The sequence below is a fragment of the Tenrec ecaudatus genome, chromosome 1 (assembly GCF_050624435.1).
Source record: "Tenrec ecaudatus isolate mTenEca1 chromosome 1, mTenEca1.hap1, whole genome shotgun sequence".
In the NCBI taxonomy this organism is placed as follows: domain Eukaryota; kingdom Metazoa; phylum Chordata; class Mammalia; order Afrosoricida; family Tenrecidae; genus Tenrec; species Tenrec ecaudatus.
In genome coordinates, this window is record NC_134530.1 from 194450292 (window position 1) to 194469044 (window position 18753).

General features: G+C 37.2%; 1 protein-coding gene across 1 annotated transcript in view; it reads left to right on the forward strand.

Moving 5' to 3' along the window:
• The window catches only part of XPR1 (xenotropic and polytropic retrovirus receptor 1), a 212113-nt gene that overhangs the window by 132009 nt on the left and 61351 nt on the right, over window positions 1-18753 (forward strand). Inside the window, exons 4-7 of the mRNA XM_075528060.1 lie at window positions 2994-3217; window positions 6143-6292; window positions 8975-9058; window positions 13382-13463. Of these exons, the coding sequence (XP_075384175.1) occupies window positions 2994-3217; window positions 6143-6292; window positions 8975-9058; window positions 13382-13463 (540 nt within the window). The remainder of the gene's footprint in view (window positions 1-2993; window positions 3218-6142; window positions 6293-8974; window positions 9059-13381; window positions 13464-18753) is intronic.

An 18753-nucleotide genomic window follows, 5' to 3' on the forward strand; every position in this document is an offset into this window, starting at 1 on the left:
AACCTATTCTCTCTTTGATAATCAGGACCAATTACTTCAACTAGTAGAGAAAACTTTTCTTTTAACCTATACATTTCTGATACCCAATGACTAACTGGCTGTCTCATTGTAAAAATGGCATGGGGTTCTCATTTGATTCCCTCTGACTTTACACTGGAAAGAAGAGTCAAACTCAACATCGGCCCAAGGCTAATTCCTATGATGCAGAAGTCAGATAGTCTTTTCTCCTCCAACCTTCCTTATCAACTCTAACACCAGCTGTACCTCCCTTGGCATGCTTTACTTGTCTGCTAGATTCAATTCATTGCAATGGCCACACAGAATTCACATCCAATACCTCAAGATAATAGAGTTATTATTAGTTTATCAGTTTCAGAAATGTTCAGGATGCATATACCACTTAGTTCAGGACTGCTCCTTCTCAACCTTGCCTACCGACATGGTTCTTTCTGGTCCACAGCTTCTCTTTGACATGACCTCATGCCTGCTTGAGCAAGTGTAGCTCTGCTGATTAGTTGCTCACTCTACCAGTTAGCTTTGGTGCTGAGCTCTAGCTCTGAGAAGCAGCGAACTTAACCTCCCCTCTATTAAGTGCCCGGAGGCAACCACTCCTCAGAGCCTCCTGTCCAAAGGAAGTCAACTTTCTCAACCCATAGGCCAGGAACCCCAACACTCTGTCTCATGCTCTTGGATCTGCTGTTGCCACTTCTCTCCAGTCTTTAAAGTCGCAGTGCTCTCTCCTATGGTGTTGGCGTCCAAATGACATACTTCACTCCTGGCTTTTCTTTGTTGATGGTATTGAGATGCCTTTTTTCCACTTCTGAGATGACTCATTTTAAACCAAAGGAGGATAGAAAAATTGACCAGTGTTCTCTTTAGAGTTCCATACATGCTTTTTTTCATGTTCACATTCCATAAGAGTACCATGTGGCTTGTTTACCTTATTAGTGAGCTGTCCAGTCTCTTTGGTGTGAGGCATAACCATTTCATGTTTGCTTAGTCATCCTACCCAGTTATTTGGTAGGAATTGGTTAGAAGAGCCATATCAAGTACCACACTTACCTGCCAGTTAAGTGAAACCATTGTTATATTCCCATGATAGAAGCATATCCTTCTTGAGAAATAACCATTAGCAGAGATCATGTTGGAGGACTGAGAAGCAAAAATATGGTGAGTGGGTTACTAGATGTAGCAAGAGGAATTACTACCACTTTTCCTCAATTTATAGACCATATATTTTGGCTTTGTGAGAAACAGCACCATATAGTGGCCTTAAATTCAAAGCCAACTGCATCCTATAAGATGGAACCCTGCCCTTTCAGTCTTTTGCCTACCACCTGGGGGCCTTATTGCGGTGTCAATAAGCCTTTCTAGTAGGTCAGCTGCTTCTGAATATGTGGTAAGATCGTACCTGATCCTGTTGCTCTGCTACCTTTGCTGTGAAATAATTCTTGGTTTAGAAAGAGGGTTGTATAAAATGTCATAGGAATGAATAAAGCTTTCCATGAAGATATAGATGGTGATACTCACAGAGAAGCAGGGAGCCTTGAAGAAGCACTAGCTAAGATGGTTAGAGACGGCATGGTGGTACATATAGCACTATACAAAGGGAGCAAGACGAGAACTCTGAGAAAGAGTGAATTGTAAGTAGTGCTTTGTTATTTTTTGTTAGTTATTATTTATTGAGTGCCAGTTTTTCCCTGGAAATTTTCCATAACTCATTTAATTTAATCATGACACCTTATGAGGGAAGAAGTTGGTATTATCCCCTTTTCATCTATAAAGAAACTATTGTCCCCTTTTCATCTATAAGGTTTAGAACAATTTAAAAACAAAGATAAAAAAAAACTTGACTAAATTCACAGCAGTTAGTTTTTGACAAGGCAAGGATTTGTACCCTAGTTTGCCAGTCCCAGTGGGAAAGGGTCACAGAGTATTACTGTTAAATTTATGTGTACACAAGCACTTATAGAGCCAACTATACCTACTTCTTACAAATTGCCAGTTTTTGTCTATTCGTGTAACTCCTCTGTCTTACAGAAAAAATGAGACATAGTGGGAAATGAAGCAGATTTGAAAACTAAAGCCCAAATTTAATCCTATTTCTACACTAAAGTATGTAACTGGAAATGCTCTTTAATCACTTTTTTAAAATGAAAGATAACTCACATACCATGACATTTCCGCAGAAATGTGTAACTCAGTGTTTGGAGCATATATTTATAAGATTGTGCAGCCATTACCGCTATCTGGTTCCAGAACATTTTTATCATTCCAAAAAGTATGCTCCGCCTTAGCAGTCACTGCCCTTTCTTTCTTTCCAGCCCCTGGCAATCACTAATTTTCTGTCTCTGTGAATTTTCTTCTTCTTGACATTTCAAATAAATGGAATCATAAGTAAATGTCGCCCATTATGTCTGTCTTTTTTTACTTAGCATAATATCTTCAAGTTAGAGCTTGAAGTAGAACTTGCTTTGTATGGCTGTGTGTACATTATTCTACTATATGGATGTGCCACATTTTGTGTATCTGTTTACCAGGTGATAGACATTTGTGTTTCCTTCTTACTTGTTGGCTATGGTCACTAAATCTGCTATGGATATTCAAGTACAACTTTGTACTTGAATTTAGGTTTTGAGTTATCTTTGAAGTATACTTAGAGGTGGAATTATTAGATCATACTGTAACTCTGTGCTCAATCTTTTTAGAAACTGCCAAACTTTTTTCAAAGTGGCTGCACTATTTTACATTCCCATTTCTTAATAGCTTTCTACATTTTGTTTTTCTGTCTGTAAAGACAAAGGGTGCATTCAAGGGTTTTGTTTGGAGGAGAATGTTATACCGAAAGATTTGTTTCTATTCGGTTTGATTTTTACATGTTACATTTTGTTCCCTCAAGCAAAACAGATTAGTAAAAAAGTCAGAGGTTAGTGAGAGCATATACTTCCTATTGTTATCATTCTGATTTAACAATTCTGTTTTATTTCCTACAGAGAAGCTTGCAGAGGCCCAGCGCAGGTTTGCTACCCTTCAGAATGAGCTTCAGTCATCACTGGATGCACAGAAAGAAGCTACTGGTGTTACCACACTGCGACAGCGCAGAAAGCCAGTCTTCCACCTGTCCCATGAGGAACGTGTTCAACACAGGAACATTAAAGACCTAAAGCTGGCCTTCAGCGAGTTCTACCTCAGTCTTATCCTGCTGCAGAACTATCAGGTACAAAAATTCTTCTCTTAGACCAGCGTTTCTCCACCTGTGGGTCACAACCCCTTTGGGGGTCAAACGACCCTTTCACAGGGGTCACCTAAGACCATTGGAAAACACATATTTCCAATGGTCTTAGGAACTGAGGCACCGCTCCTCTATACATCTCCAGGTGGGTCCACCCACATACAGATACATCTACATACCAGTACCAGGCGTGATGATATAATCGCGCCAACCCCATCACATACACCCTGTACAAATACAGATGTATGTGACAGGGTTGGTGTCATAACGTACTTAAGCGGACCAGTCACATGTATAGAGAGCAGCTACTGTATAGAAAGCAGCTGCTGTGTTGAAAGCAGCTATTCTGTTAAAAGCAGCTACTGTGTTGAAAGCCAGCAGTATTGGAGGTAAAGTGACACTTCACGAATTACAATTACTGTGTAAATGTAAAATCATATACTGTAAAATCATCAACTACTGCAAAAAAAATCTGTACCATGGGAACTTAATTTGGATGCTGATCGGTCTTTTTATATTCAGCTGTGGTTATGTTCAATTTGTAACAATGAAAATACATCCTGCATATCAGAATTACATAACAATTCATAACAGTAGAAAAATTACAGTTATGAAGTAGCAATGAAAATAATTTTATACTTGGGGGGTCACCACAGCATGAAGAATTGTATTAAAGGGTCGCTGCATTAAGGTTGAGAACCACTGTCTTAGACATTGGAATGGTTAAATAACTGAGAAGCGCTAGTAAATCAACTTACTAATGACCCAGTCCAAGAAGGAAAAGCCTTAGCATGGACTTTTTCTTGGAGTTCTTACTCAGTGTGCAGATAACTTTATTGGCTAAAAGCATGTATCACAGGCAGTAAATCAGTGGTTATATACCATACTCAGTTATATACCATACTCAGAAGTAGACCTTGACACGAGAATTAATTGTTGGTTGAGAACTTTTATATTCTCCTTACCTGATAAAATTTTTAACAAAAGCAATTGGACAGTTGATTTTCCTACACTTAATACTAATATGTCAAATTTCCTGACTTTTCAACTTTGTCACTAAAAGAATTTTTCCTACTTGATTACCCAGAGACAACAAGAAGTCCTTGAGAAAGAAGATAAATTAGATCATAGCAAATATGTGTACAGACTTATTTTGAAATATAACTGAATATTTTTTCAACTTAATCACAAAATTGAATTTCCAGTTATGTTGATTACAGAGTTTTTACTCACTTGTAAAGGGGTAATGCAAGTGGTTGGCTATTGGTTGTTAAACTAACGATTGGTAGTTTGAACCTACCCAGTGGCTCTGCAGAAAAAAAAGGCCTACCCATCTGTTTCTATAATAATAGCCAAGACAACCTGCTGCACCAGTGCCACAGAGTCACTGTGAGCCAGAGGCCAGCTCGTAGGTGCAGCTATGGACCACGTCCTCTTGTAATCTTTTTAGAATTGTTTATGTAGTTAAGCTATAAAGAACTAAATTAGAAAACATTATTGTTCAATAACAAAAATGTAAATGGAGAAATGCATCACCTTAATCTTAGAGAGATCTTAGATATTGTTTATTTCATTTTGTTCTTGTTAAGATCATCATAGGACGATGATATAAAAACTAAAGGCTAAAATCAAAGATAGTACCCAGGGTAAATACTGAGAGTTCAAAGTAAAAGACTAATTAAAGCCTCTTCTCTACATTGATATAAGTTGTTAATGTATATACTCTACTATTCTTATCTTTTTCTTAGCATAAGTGTACTTTCTTCTTTGGTGAGTTAATATTTTATTATTCTAAGAAGAACCTAAATAGAAAATAATTTTTAAAGGGTAGAAAAGTAATTAAATAAGATGATATATGTAATAGAAACCCCTTTTCTTTGAAGTTTACTCATAGCTTTGTAATTTAATTTTTTAAAGGGATAAAGAAAGATATAGTTCAATTTTCCTATAAGACTATTAAAATGTTGAATTTTAAATCTCATTGATTTGTGTGTGTGTGCATGAGTGTGAGTGTGTATTACAGAGAAGTATCCTTGTTACATTTTAATTCATAGAAAAATAAATTTAATTATTAATTATATTAATTCTCCTCCATTCTCTATTCTTGGAGCTGTCTTATTCTATAAGAGTACATTTATTTTGAGAATAATTGAGAAAGGGCTGTTTATTTAAGGCCATTTCCAAATCATTATCCTTGTACCTCAAGAAGTTTAAGATGAGCTATTAAAGTATGAGAAAAAAGATACATGATCAATAACTCTGGGTTTACAGAGCCATACAAATTCAGAGTTTCCTGCTTTGAATGTTGGCCAAACAGAATTTGAAAATTTTTAAAAGGATAGCAATTTGATACTGTGGAAAACTGAGGAAAGATGAAGTCTTCCACTCATGATCAGTACATCCCTGTAACAAGAGAATCAAACTGAGAATTGATAGAAACAAAGTGAAGGTGACAGCTCTAGAAGATCTGTCTTTCATGCTGGTATATATGTGCCTCCATGTATCTGTCTTTATTTGTGTTTAGTGCTTGATAAATCCAACATATTTTCTGAAAATATTCTTTTGATCTGAACAGTCAAATAATAAAATTTACCTATTTTGAGAACAGTTACACTGGGAAGTGGAAATAAAATTATTCTGAGTTGAGGGCTGTCAATAATTTATCTGGAAATTATAGGTTCATATCAGTTTTTGTATTTTACTAAGAATTAACATACTACTTGAAATATGTGACATAAGAAAAAAGAACCATAAACTTAAAGAAAATGCTTTTATTCTAAAAGTATTATAATTTCCCAGAGTACCTAGTCTTAGTTCATTTTGCTCTGTGAATGGATAGTACTTAACCTATTTTTTATCTTGTTTAATGGAGTTAGAAATTATAGTAGTGTTTCTCATTTCTTTCTGCAGAATCTGAATTTCACAGGGTTTCGAAAAATTCTTAAAAAGCATGACAAGATACTGGAAACGTCTCGTGGTGCAGACTGGCGAGTGGCTCATGTAGAAGTGGCCCCATTTTATACATGCAAGAAAATCAACCAGCTAATCTCTGAAACTGAGGTGCAGTAATGTTTCATCTAATACCATATATTTCAGTAACATCCATGTTTAATTTTCATGAAATTTTTTTCTGCTTCCTTTTTTGTAATTGTTAATAGTTTTGAATACATAGTTTGTTTTTTTCATTGTGAATTGGATAAAAGTTTAAAACAAGTCAGGCTTCCATTCCACATATTTTTAATCATTTTATTAGGGCTCTTACAGCTCTTATAACAACCCATACATCCATTGTATCAAGCACATTTGTACATATGTTGCCATTTTCCTTTTCAAAACATTTTCTTTCTACCTGGGCCCTTGGTATCAGCTCCTCATTTTTTTTTTCCTTCCCACCCTCAGGAACCGTTGATAAATTATAAATTATTATTATCTTCATCTTTTACACCATATGCTGTCTCCCTTCACCCATGTTTCTGTTGTTCATCACCCTGGGTGGTGGTGGGGCTGGTTATATGTTGATCATTCCAATTGGTTTTCCCCTTTTCCCCCCACCTTCTTCCTTCTCCCATGGTATCACTACTCCCATTATTGTTCCTGAGGGATTTATCTGTCCCGGATTCTGTGTTGAGAACTCTTTGTACGAGGGTACATGGTCTGGTCTACCTGGATTTGTAAGCTAGAACTGGAGTCATGATAGTGGGGGAAAGGAAGCTTAAAGAATGAGAGGAATGTTGTGTGTTTCACAGGTATTATACTGCACCCTGGCTGGCTCGTCCCTTCCTTGTGACCCTTCTCTGAGAGGATGTGCAATTGTCTACAGATGGGCTTTGTGTCTCCACTCTGTCCCACGTCTTTCTCATCGATATGATGATTTGTTTTGGGTCTTCTGGTGTCTGCTACCTGATCCTGTTGACACCTCATAATCACACGGGCTGGTGTGCTTCTTCCATGTGTGCTTTGTTGCTTCCCTGCTAGATGGCCGCTTGTTTATCTTCAAGCCTTTAAGACCTCAGATGCTATATCTTGTAATAGTCAGGCATCATCAGCTTTCTTCACCACATTTACTTAAACACCCATTTTGACTTCAGCAATCGTGTTGGGAAAGTGAGCATCACAGAATGCCAGGTTATTAGAACAAAGTGTTCTTGCTTGAAGGAGGACTTGAATAGAGGCCTAATGTTCGTCTGCTACTTTACTACTAAACAATTAACATATAAATATATATACATCTATGTCCTTATCATTATATATATATTTACATATGTATGTGCCTGTATTTATACCTCTATAAATGTCTTTTGCTTCCTAATTCTTTCCTCTATTTTCTTTTACTTTCCTCTTGTCCCACTATCCTGTTCAACCTTCATTCGGCTTTCAGTAATTCCTCTCAGCTGCGTTGCCCTTGATCAGACCCCACCAGGGATTCTGCGCCCTCTTCACCATCAATTTTTTGGATCATTTGTTGTTTCCTTATCCCTGGGTTTGTTGGCTCATCCCTTCCTTTTCCCCACTTCCCCTTCTCCCACGTCCCTCCAGAACCATCAGTCCCATTGTTTTCTCAGGATTGTTTATCCTGCCTATCTTATATAAATAGACATGGGGGGGTAGCCTATAAATAGTTTCAGGTCTGTCTGTTGTCCTTTATGAATGTTTTACGATCAAGTCTGATGAGGTGCCAAACCCTGCTTCCAAAAAATTTTGGGGGATTCCTTGTAGACTTCGTTGCTTTGCTCCCCTTGCTGCTCTGTTGCACTCCCTTAGTGTTTCACCTAGGTGTGGGGGGGGATCAGACCAGGCATAATTCCCACACTGTGTCTCTAGTGTTATCCCTGTAGCACTATGGGTCAGTGAGGGGACTCCGCGTCTCGTGGTGGGGCCGGCAGCCTCTGTGCATTGACTCCTCCTAGCAGGACTATCGTCCTCTGAAATTGGTGGGCCAAGATGCAGTGTTTTCTCTCTCTCTCTCTCTCTCTCTCTCTCTCTCTCTCTCTCTCTCTCTCTCTCTCAGTTTGCTCCAGTGTGTTCTGAGCAGACCCACACCTCTCCCCGAGCTGTATCTTCAGTGCTGTCTTCTATAGCGTTCCATAATTCTTATCTATTTTGTTTCCTGTCATTGATTGCAGTCCCCACAATATAACATCACTTGTCTTACTTTCTCTTTCTTCTTCCTATTTCCGTTCCTCTTTCTTTCCTAACCCTTTTGAACTTTGTCTTTGGATAAATGCTGCCCTTGGATTTCAAATGAGTAGATTATTCTAAGGAGTTCATATCTCTATAGTGTGATTTAGCTGAAAATTGAACCACAGGAGAAAGTTTAGTTCGAGACTGAAGGCTAACTAAGGGCCATAGTCTCAGGCTACCAGTCTCTAGCCCAATAGTAAGCCTGATCTTTTTTATGGTTTTGAATTTTGTTCCACGTTTTTTTTTCACCCTCTATTCAGAACCTTCTAATACTCTTCGAATAGTTGGTAGTAATAACTGGTCACTAGTTCTGAATACATAGTCTTACTCATGATTTTTTCTTTTGACTTATCAGTAAACATCTAAGAAGTTGACTATACATGCATACACACACACAAATATACATACACAGAGGCTTCAAAAAGCTCATGAAAAGTGAAGTTCAAAAGATAATGGAATTTTTCCACAAACTTTTTGAAGCACCCTCATAGATGGTATAAAATTATATATCACTTAAGTTTAGCATAACCCATATCAGAATTTAATAACTTGTGTTTCTAGGCTGTAGTCACCAATGAACTTGAAGATGGTGACAGACAGAAGGCTATGAAACGATTACGGGTCCCCCCTTTGGGAGCCGCTCAGGTTAGTGTTTGTTTCCCGTTATTTATTTGATTACTTGTTTTGTCTATTTAATAATCAGTATAATCTGTTTAGCTAATAAAATACATGTTTCATTAAAGTTTTTTCAGTTGAATCTTGTAAATAGTTTTTAAATTTGTTTTAAAAAGTTGACAGCACATCTCACTTCATACTGAATTATATTGACATTAGAATAACTTCTTGGTCTCACCAGGTGATTAAGTTGAGATATTTATTTGATATGGGGATTTAGATATGCTTGACTAGTAGTTGGCTTTATTCAAAATGTAGCAGTTAAGCACAAAATAAACATTTACTGTATCTACTCTAGTATAAGCTGATTCAAATATCAGCCGAGGCACCTAATTGTATAACAAAAACTGCATTTAAAAATGTACTGAAAAACTTGGCTTGTACACAAGTATATACGGTATTTTACAATATCTTTAACAGTGCTTACCCAAAACAGTGTTTATTAAGTAATATCTTGAAGGCCATAAAACAAGTCTCAATACATTTAAAAGAACTTAAATCATACAAAGTACGTATGGTCTCTGACCGAATTGATATCAGCACGTCTAATAAAAGCCATCTATGGACAAACCTAGGGCTTGTCTTCTATTTTATGATATGGCACTGAGTCCTTTCTCCCTGGAAGACTGGGAGCAAAAATACGTTCATGCTCATACTTCTATTTGATTGCACTGGAAATTCTAGTGCAATAAGGTAACCAAAAGAATTATAAAAGACATCTAAATTGAAGGAAGAAATGCAACTGGTTTCTTTGGGGGGTTGATTTTTGTTTTTTTCTACCAGTGATGTGATATATGTAGAAATTATATGGAATCTTAGATATTATAACTAATAAGTGAATTTTGCAAGGTTAAAGAATAAAAGATGCTAAGGATGTTGGGAGGCAGAGGCAAAGTGGAAATGGCTGACAAAAGAAGGGATCTCTGCCAGGCTCTGGGGCTGGGTGGACAGAGGATGAGAAAAGTGCCTGCCCAGGCAAGTGGCAGATAACACCCAACCACCACCACCCTGAAACCCTAGTGCAGAGGTCCTCAAACTTTTTAAACAGGGGGCCAGGTCACTGTCCCACAGACCCGTTGGAGGGCCGGACTATCGTTTAAAAAAAACTGAACAAATTCCTATGCACACTGTATATATCTTATTTTGAAGTAAAAAACAAACCAAGACAAAAACACCTGGCGGGCCGGGTAAATGTCCTTGACGGCCCGCATGTGGCCCGTGGGCCGTAGTTTGAGGACCCCTGCCCTAGTGGGTTCTATGATGGCAAGGAAATCATAGTTGAAAAGAAGAGGGGTGGGGGGCCTTGCAGCGCCATACACATCCCAAGACACAAGAGTTGCCCATTGAGTGGTGAATAACTCAAGAAAGTTGGTATGTTCCAACATTGAAGACAGAATGTGAACCCAATTCTTACATAACATTGATTTCATGGAGCAACTAGTCTTTGGAATGTAGCTGTGTCAGTAAGTGAGAGATTAGTGTATGTTCAACAGCAGTTGGGGAGGGGAAATAATTTCTATATTCTATCAAGAACACTAGGAAAAATTTTAAAGGCTCTTTTCAACACCATCAGATACTCATGGATAATTCTGAAAAATAAAAATCTTGCTGAAAGAAAGACTTGAAAAAAAATGAGAGATACACTATGTTCATAGATTAGAAAAGTCATCAATTTAGGATATCATTTCTTGATAAATTGATCTACAGATGCAACACAATCCTATTCAAAATCTGAGTAAGCATTTTAAAAATTGGTAAGCTATTTTTCAAATTAATAAGGAAATGTAAAGCAACTAGAGGAGCAAAAACAACTCTGGAAGAACTAGCTTGGAGGATTAACACTGCCTGATTATTTTAGAACAGTCCCAATTCATGTGAAATCTCCTGAATGGGCAAGTATAGAGAGACCAACATTTAGTAGGTGGAGGAGAGGGAAAAGGAGGACTCAGTGTTTAGAGTACACTGGGGTTTTTTTCTGTTTAGGGTGACAAAAATTGGGAATGAGATAAGAGTGATAGTTAAACAATGTGAACGTAATGTCACTGAATTTTGAGGTGGCAAAAATTTTGTTACATATTTACCACAATTTAAAAAAGAAAATATGTGAATGGAAAATAAGCTCAGGGGAAGATTCTCAGCATCATTAGTAAGTGGAGAAATGCAAATTAAAGCCACAGTGTGCTAACACATGCCTGTTAGAATGACTGAAATGAGAAAGATTGGCTAAACTAAATGTTGGAGAAACAGCAACTCACATGTCTCATACACTGCTGTTAGAAATGTAAAATGGTACAGCTATGTTCGAAAACAGTTTGACAGCTTCCTAAAAAAGTAAACACAGGCTTACCATATGATCTAGCCATTCCACTCCTACATATTTTCCTAAAACAAATGAAAGCATATGTCTATATAAAATTTGTATACAAATGTTTAAGGAGCCCTGGCTCAGTGAGTGTTGGCCTGCTAACCCAGAGGTTGGCAGTTCAAAACCATTAGCTGTTCCAAGGAAGAATGGTGAGGCAATCTGTTTCTGTGACGATATTTACAGCCTCAGAAACCCTGTAGAGAAACCCTACTCTGTCCTATAGGGTCAGTCTGAGTTAGAATCAACTTGAGGGCAGTGGATGCAAATGTTTATAGAACTATATTCATAATAGTCCAGAGTAGAAGCAACTGAAACACCTACCAACCTGATCTGCAGTGGAATATTAACTGTTATTGTCTAATTAAGATAACTGTATTATCTCATTAGTTTGCTAGAAAAAGTGACAGAAACATACCAGCCGTTGCCTAGTAGTAGAGCAGGGTGAAGTAAGAGGGAAGGATTAAAAAAGGGTGAGAGGAAACTTGGGGCCGATGGAAGTGCACTCTCTTGATTATAGCAATGATGTCACAGGTCTTTGTTGTTGGGTGCTGTCAAGTCAATTCTTGACTGGATTGCAGGCAATCCATGCATCAGCAGAACTGCCCAGGTGGTTTCTAAACTATAGTCTTTCTCCCACAAAGCTACTGACTGGATTCAAATCACCAACCTTTTGGTTGGGAGCTGAATCTTAACCATTGTGCCCCAGGGATTCTTTCCCAGGCATTTACATATAGCAGACTTACACTGTGTATTCAAAATATGTGCAGTTTCTTATATGTCAAATTTTTATCAACAAAACTCAAATTTATATCAATAAAACTTAACAAAAGAAAAAAATTTTAATTAAGATGTTTAGAAATGCATGAAAACCTGGAGGAAATATGGAAATAGTTATCTCTGATGAGGAGAGTATTGTAATATTGTATAAGGAGGGGCCTTCAGGAGTAATGGTACCATTTTGTTTCCAAAGACGGGTGATAGGTGTAGGTTCACTTTACTACTAATTTTTCTAACAACCCAAATATATACATTATTTTGTATATATAATACCTTGCACAAGTTTTCAAAGTAAAGTTAATTTTTTAATTTATGCAAATTGTTGTCTTTCTGCTGAGTGTGCCCGACCTAAGACTACTAACTATAGATGTCTGTTACTAATTTAAGTTAGAGATAGTCTCGATGCTTTTTTGCTTTGAAGGTTTTTAGGCTATATTAAAAATGTGTTAGAAGTCATGTCGCCTCTAACGTCACCACATTTTCGCAAGATAACACATATTTACAACTGAAAGGTTATTTCTGTTTTTCTCATTTTCTTATAAAATACCAGGTATTTATATTGTTTATTTTAAAGAATAGCCATTTCTATTGCTTTCTAAATATAAAATTATAATTCAAAAAAATTTTAACCCACCCACTTCACTTGAAGATTCTTAAAAACCTCTGTCTTGAAAATTTGACTGTAAATTACCTTGGTATAATGAAAACTGTCGAAAAATGGGTATTCTTATTTTTGCCATTATCTCTATATATTATTCATAGTACCAAATATATAAACTCTAATTGTGTTATATTTATTATAAAAGTTAGAGCAGTATATAAAACCATAAATATAAATTCGTATCTTAAAAAATTACATGTTTAATTTCTCCCATAAGAGTCAGTGTATATGTATTTTGATGCCTAGGATTATAGTGTTTATTAAGTGATTCATTAGACTTTTGTGAAATAACCTAACTGCCAACTATATTTCTAGTATTTTAGTGTGACGACGATTCTATGGTTCAGATTTAAAAGAGTTTTACATCATACGGTATTGTTATTTTCACCATAGGCCTTTAATGTAATCTCATTGTATTAATTTACTACAGTATGTGCTAATCTTATCAATATTTTTGCACTGTAATGAAATACTGTTTTTCGATCCACAGCCTGCCCCAGCATGGACTACATTTAGAGTTGGCCTATTTTGTGGAATATTCATTGTATTGAATGTTACCCTTGTGCTTGCCGGTAAGTTATTTAAATTGTGAAGTGATTTGTTCTTGTTGATATGCCTATATCACATTCTGGACTCCAGCAAGGAATCAGGCATGCAACTATCAAATCTAATGACAGAAATATCTGTCAAACTTGAGTTTTTTGTTCTTATTAATAAGTTAGGATTTTTTATTTGTTTTTTCCTTTGGATATAGTTATACCTTAAAACATTGCTCCTTTATGGCTTCTTATTTGCCATCATTTTTCATTTTTTGTAATACGAATTCTTCAAGCTTTTTCAGAGTTTAGTTATTAGAAACCTCAGCCCCCTTGATCACAGGTCAAAGTAAGTTAGATCTTATAAAATTCATGCACAGAAGCTCATACATTTTACTTATTAGACTCTTTCACATCGATTTCAGAACTTATTTAGTTACTTTGGATTAAGAATCTTGGTTATGTAATTTTCTGCGTTACAGAACATAAAAACTAATGAGAAGGAGAAAGAATTACTGAAAGCAAGTGCATGCCAAATCAAAAAGTATGTAACTGCAAAGGAGTCATCTTACTAAATTTCCCATCCAAATTTGACATCCTTTGAGCATCATTTGACCATGATAATCACACCTTCTTGAAATTGTTTCTTCATTTGATTTTGCTGTCAGTACCACACTTTGCTGAGTTTCCTATTAAACTTCATGAGGCAGTTTTGTTTCCTTTGCTAACTTTTCTTTGTGATGTGTAAATAGTGAGAAGGTCTGCTGTATTCTATCCTCAATTCCCTTTCTCTATCTACATTCATTTCCTATGTAGACAGTCTTAGTGAAGTCTATGGTTATAAATACTGTCTTGCTCTTGTTGTTTGAAGTCAATAATGACTCCCAACGAAATATTATTGGATCTCTAAATGACATCTGATTGGCCACTTGTATTCCAATAAGCATTCTCTAACTTACATGAACAAAAGAATCCTTGATTTTACCTCTAAATATGTTCTGTCTTCCATATGGCATCAATTTCTATCTGGTTTCTTAAGCCAAAAACTTTTAGCTGCTCTTTGACATCAAATCCCATCTCCATTCTATCAACACATCCTACCTCCTACATATATTCCAATTCAGCCCACTTACCACCTCCATCAATGCCATCCTAGTCTAAGTCACCATTTCTTATTACTTAATATGCTACAGCTTTCTACACTTGTCTCCCCTCACCCATTCTTGCCTCCTATCACCACCAATCTCTCTCTTCTCTCTTCCTTATTCTTTAAATGTAAATTAGACCACATCACTGTCCTATTGGTTAATAGCTGCTCTCGCAATAAAACTCAAACTGCTTATAATAACCCAGATAGCCCTATAGGATCTGACTCCTGTCAGCCTATTTGACTTTATGTCCTATCACCCTTCCCTCCATTAGGTTTCACTGCTTCAAACAACACTTTGAAGTTATTGTTCTTTGAATGCTTCCAGCTTGGAGTCGGCAGTTGTTGAGAAGGCACTTCCCCAAGATATCTCATGGCTTTCCTTCCCACTTCATACAATTCTCTATGCAGATGCCACCACCTCCACAAGACCTTCCCTTTGAGTACATCCTACTCAAAGGTAGCTTGTTCTGTCCCTTTAGTATACATTAGTTTTCTTCTAAATATTTATAATTACGTGACATACTATGTACCTATTTTCCTCTTTAGTTTTCCTACTCAAATGTAGGCACCTTAATGCCTGGACTTTTTTCTATCTCATCATTGTCCCCCAGCATAGTACCTAAGACATATTACAACATTATCTTTTAATTCTTTTTTCCCCGTGAACCTTTTGAAGCCTCCTTTATAGAGACTAAAAAAATTGATCAGAATTTTAATGAGTGGTTGAAAAGGGGAGAGAGAAATTTAATGGTAACACACACACACACACAAAGGTGGCCACAAATCTTAGAAGGTTCTTGCAGCCTAAGGGCAAATAATCCTGATATGCCGCAAGAATTGATTTGTTATATAAATATAATAATTATCTTTATGATGCTAACTCTTTCACTATATCCATAAATTCTCCTTGATGAAATTTACACACAAAGAAAGAAATTTGCAGAAGAACATGACTTAGAAATAGGTGTTACTATTAAAAGAAGGGGGGAAAGCAAAACTACAAATGTTCTGTAGTGTTAAACATCAAAAGAGTGGCTGTCTTTAGGAAGGAAGAAAAAATAAACCTCAGCCATTGAGTCGATATCCACTAATTATGACCCTGTAGAACTTTCCCTGTGGGTTCCCAAGACTAACTCTTTAGAGGAGGGGGCGGGATGCCATAGTAATTAGGAGAGGGCACACAGAAGGCTTCAGGGGTGCTGGTAATGTCTAGTTCTTGGTCGGGGTAGAAGATATATGGATGTGTTTATTTTGTGATTTGCAATGATCTATACACTTTCAGTGAATATTTTAATATGCATTTTATACTTCAGTTTGGCAGGTGGAAGTGAAAGGGCTGGGAGATTTAATTTAAAAGCTTAATGTGCAAAAAAAATAGATGTTACTATTTAAATATTCATTATACTCTGCTTTGAACTTTTAGTAATCATGATAGTGTCTGAACAAAAGTTTACATAATTGTCACACTTACTAGAGTGTGAATTTCTCCACATCATACTCATTTTTGTGTTTTCAGTTCCTTACACACTGCCAGCATATAGCAGGTGTTCAAGAAATAATTTGATGAATTTATTATTCCTTATAAACATTTATCCTAATTAAGACTCTCACTAGTGCATTATGAAATTGTAACTCAAGTTTAATGGCTTTCAAGAGCATATTTACTTTATTAACAAGGCTTCTTCATGTTGTACTTTTATAGCTTCGCTTCCTACCAAACACTAAAAGTAAACTAGAATTGTCTACTGTTTAATAGTGGTAATATTATTTTATAATTTAGGTTCAGTATTTTTTATGGTATAAATGTTAATATATTTTGTGATTGTGTTTGCAGGAGGCCTGGTGGTGCAATGACTAGGCACTCTGCTGCTAACCAGAAGGTTAGTGGTTTGCACCAGCCAGCTGCTCCACAGTAGAAAGATGTGGCAGTTTGCACCTGTGAAAAATGACAATCTGTGAACCCAATGTGACAGTTCTACCCTGTTCTATATAGAGTTACAATAATTGGTTCAGAACCAACTCCATGGCAAGGGGTTTTCTGACTATATTTTATTATGGTTCTATTTTTTTTAGACTCAATACATCTACTTATATAGAAGACGTGGCGATAACTACAGTAAAAAACTTAAGGCTGGGATTACCAAGCTAACTATTAAGGAAAGAACCTTGGCTTGGATTCCACAGCCCTGGGTTTAAATCCCAGTTTCACTGTTAGTTAGTTGTGGTTTTAAGACTATCATTCCTCTGAAATAATTTTCTAATTTTTTAATGAGTTCATATTGTAAATTAATTGTTTTAATATGCATTATTTACTCATTCAGCAAATACATTTTATATCTCATCATATAGATAAGAATTGTTTACCTTATGTAACTCATTATGACAAAGAGATTAAGATAGATATCTATAGATATAAAACACCACACACTACAGGAAGGAAAGTGTTCAATGTTTTAAGTAGTTCACATGAACAACTGATTACTTGAAAATGAGAGCAACAAGAAAGACTTTAGATACCAGGGAACCAATAGAGAGGTCTGCGGGCTGCCTCCAATCCCAATTATGTGGACACCACCCCCTCCAAAGAATGCACTTCAGAGGGCAGCGCTGGAGCTAGTTTGGGGAGAGAGGTACATCTGATTAGAGCACAGGGGGAAACAGGTGGAGAGAGAGGGGGGAGGACATCCTGGCCCACCAAGCCCCGAGAACGATATTCCTGCTCGGAGCAGACAACGCACAGAGAGGACCATAGGGCTGCCCCACCACGAGACACAACGTCCCTCACTAAACCATAGTGCTGCAGGGGACAACACTGGAAACACAGTGCGTGAATTGTGCACAGTCTGACCCCATCATGCTTGGGCAAAACACTAAGGCATGCAACAGAGCAGCAAGGGGATGAAATCCCCAGGGAATGCCAAAAATAGACTTTGGAGACAGTGTGGCACCCCATCAGACTCCACGAGAAAGCACTGGTAAAAGTCAACAAACAGACCTTTATTTATAGGCGCTTCCATTTTTGTCAGTGGCTTTCTTTTTGCTGGTGGTGGTTTTTTAGTTGTTTTGTTGATCTTGACTTCTTTTGTCATTTTGTTTGGTTTTGCTTGGTTTTTGTGCTTATTAATGTGTCTGCGTGTCTATCTAGGTATGTTAGGCAGGATAAATAGTTCAGACATGAAAAGAATGGGACCAATGGTTCCAGTGGGTAGGGTGGGAGCGGAATATGGAAGAAGGGGAGGTGGGAGAAAGAAAGGGGTTGCTGGAACCAACCCAGGGACAAGGGAACAACAAGTGAACTAAAATCAGTGGAGAGAAGGGTGTAGGATGCCTAGTGGGGCTTAATCAAGGGCAATGTAGCAGCGAGGAATTACTAAACCTGAATGAAGGTCGAACATGATGATGGGACAAGAGGAAAGTAGAAGGAAGTAGAGGAAAGAATCAGGAGGCAAAGGACATTTATAGAGGTCTAAATACAGGCATATACATATGTAAATATATAACAAGAGGGGACTAGAACTATGTGCTTACATCTATATGTTAAGAATTAAGGTTGCAGATGGACATTGGGCCTCGACTCAAGTATTCCCTCAACACAAGAACACTTTGTTCTAATAACCTGGCATTGTGTGATGCTCACCTTCCCGACACGATCACAGAAGACAAAATGAGTGCATAAACAAATGTGGTGAAGAAAGCTGATGGTCCCCAGCTATCAAAAGATATAGTGTCTGGGGTCTTAAAGGCTTGAAGATAAAACAGGTGGCCATCTAGCTGAGAAACAACAAAGCTCACATGGAAGAAGCACACCAGCCTGTGTGATTATGAGGTGTCAACAGGATCATGTATCAGGCAGCTAAGACTCAGAACAAAATCATACCCAATGTGAATGGGATGGGGGTAGGAGGCATGTAGTAGAGACACAATGTCTTTCTGTAGACAGTTGGACATCCCCTCACAGAGGGGTCACGGAGAAGAGATGAGCCAGTCAGGGTGCAGTATAGCACCAATGAAACACACAACTTTCCTCTAGCTCTTTGGTGCTTTCTTCGCCCCACTATCATGACCTCAATTCTACCTTATAAATCGGATTAAACCAGAACATTCTTACTGCTACCAATAAGAGCCTGCAACACAGAGAATCCAGATAGACAAACCACTCAGGGCCAAAAATGAGAG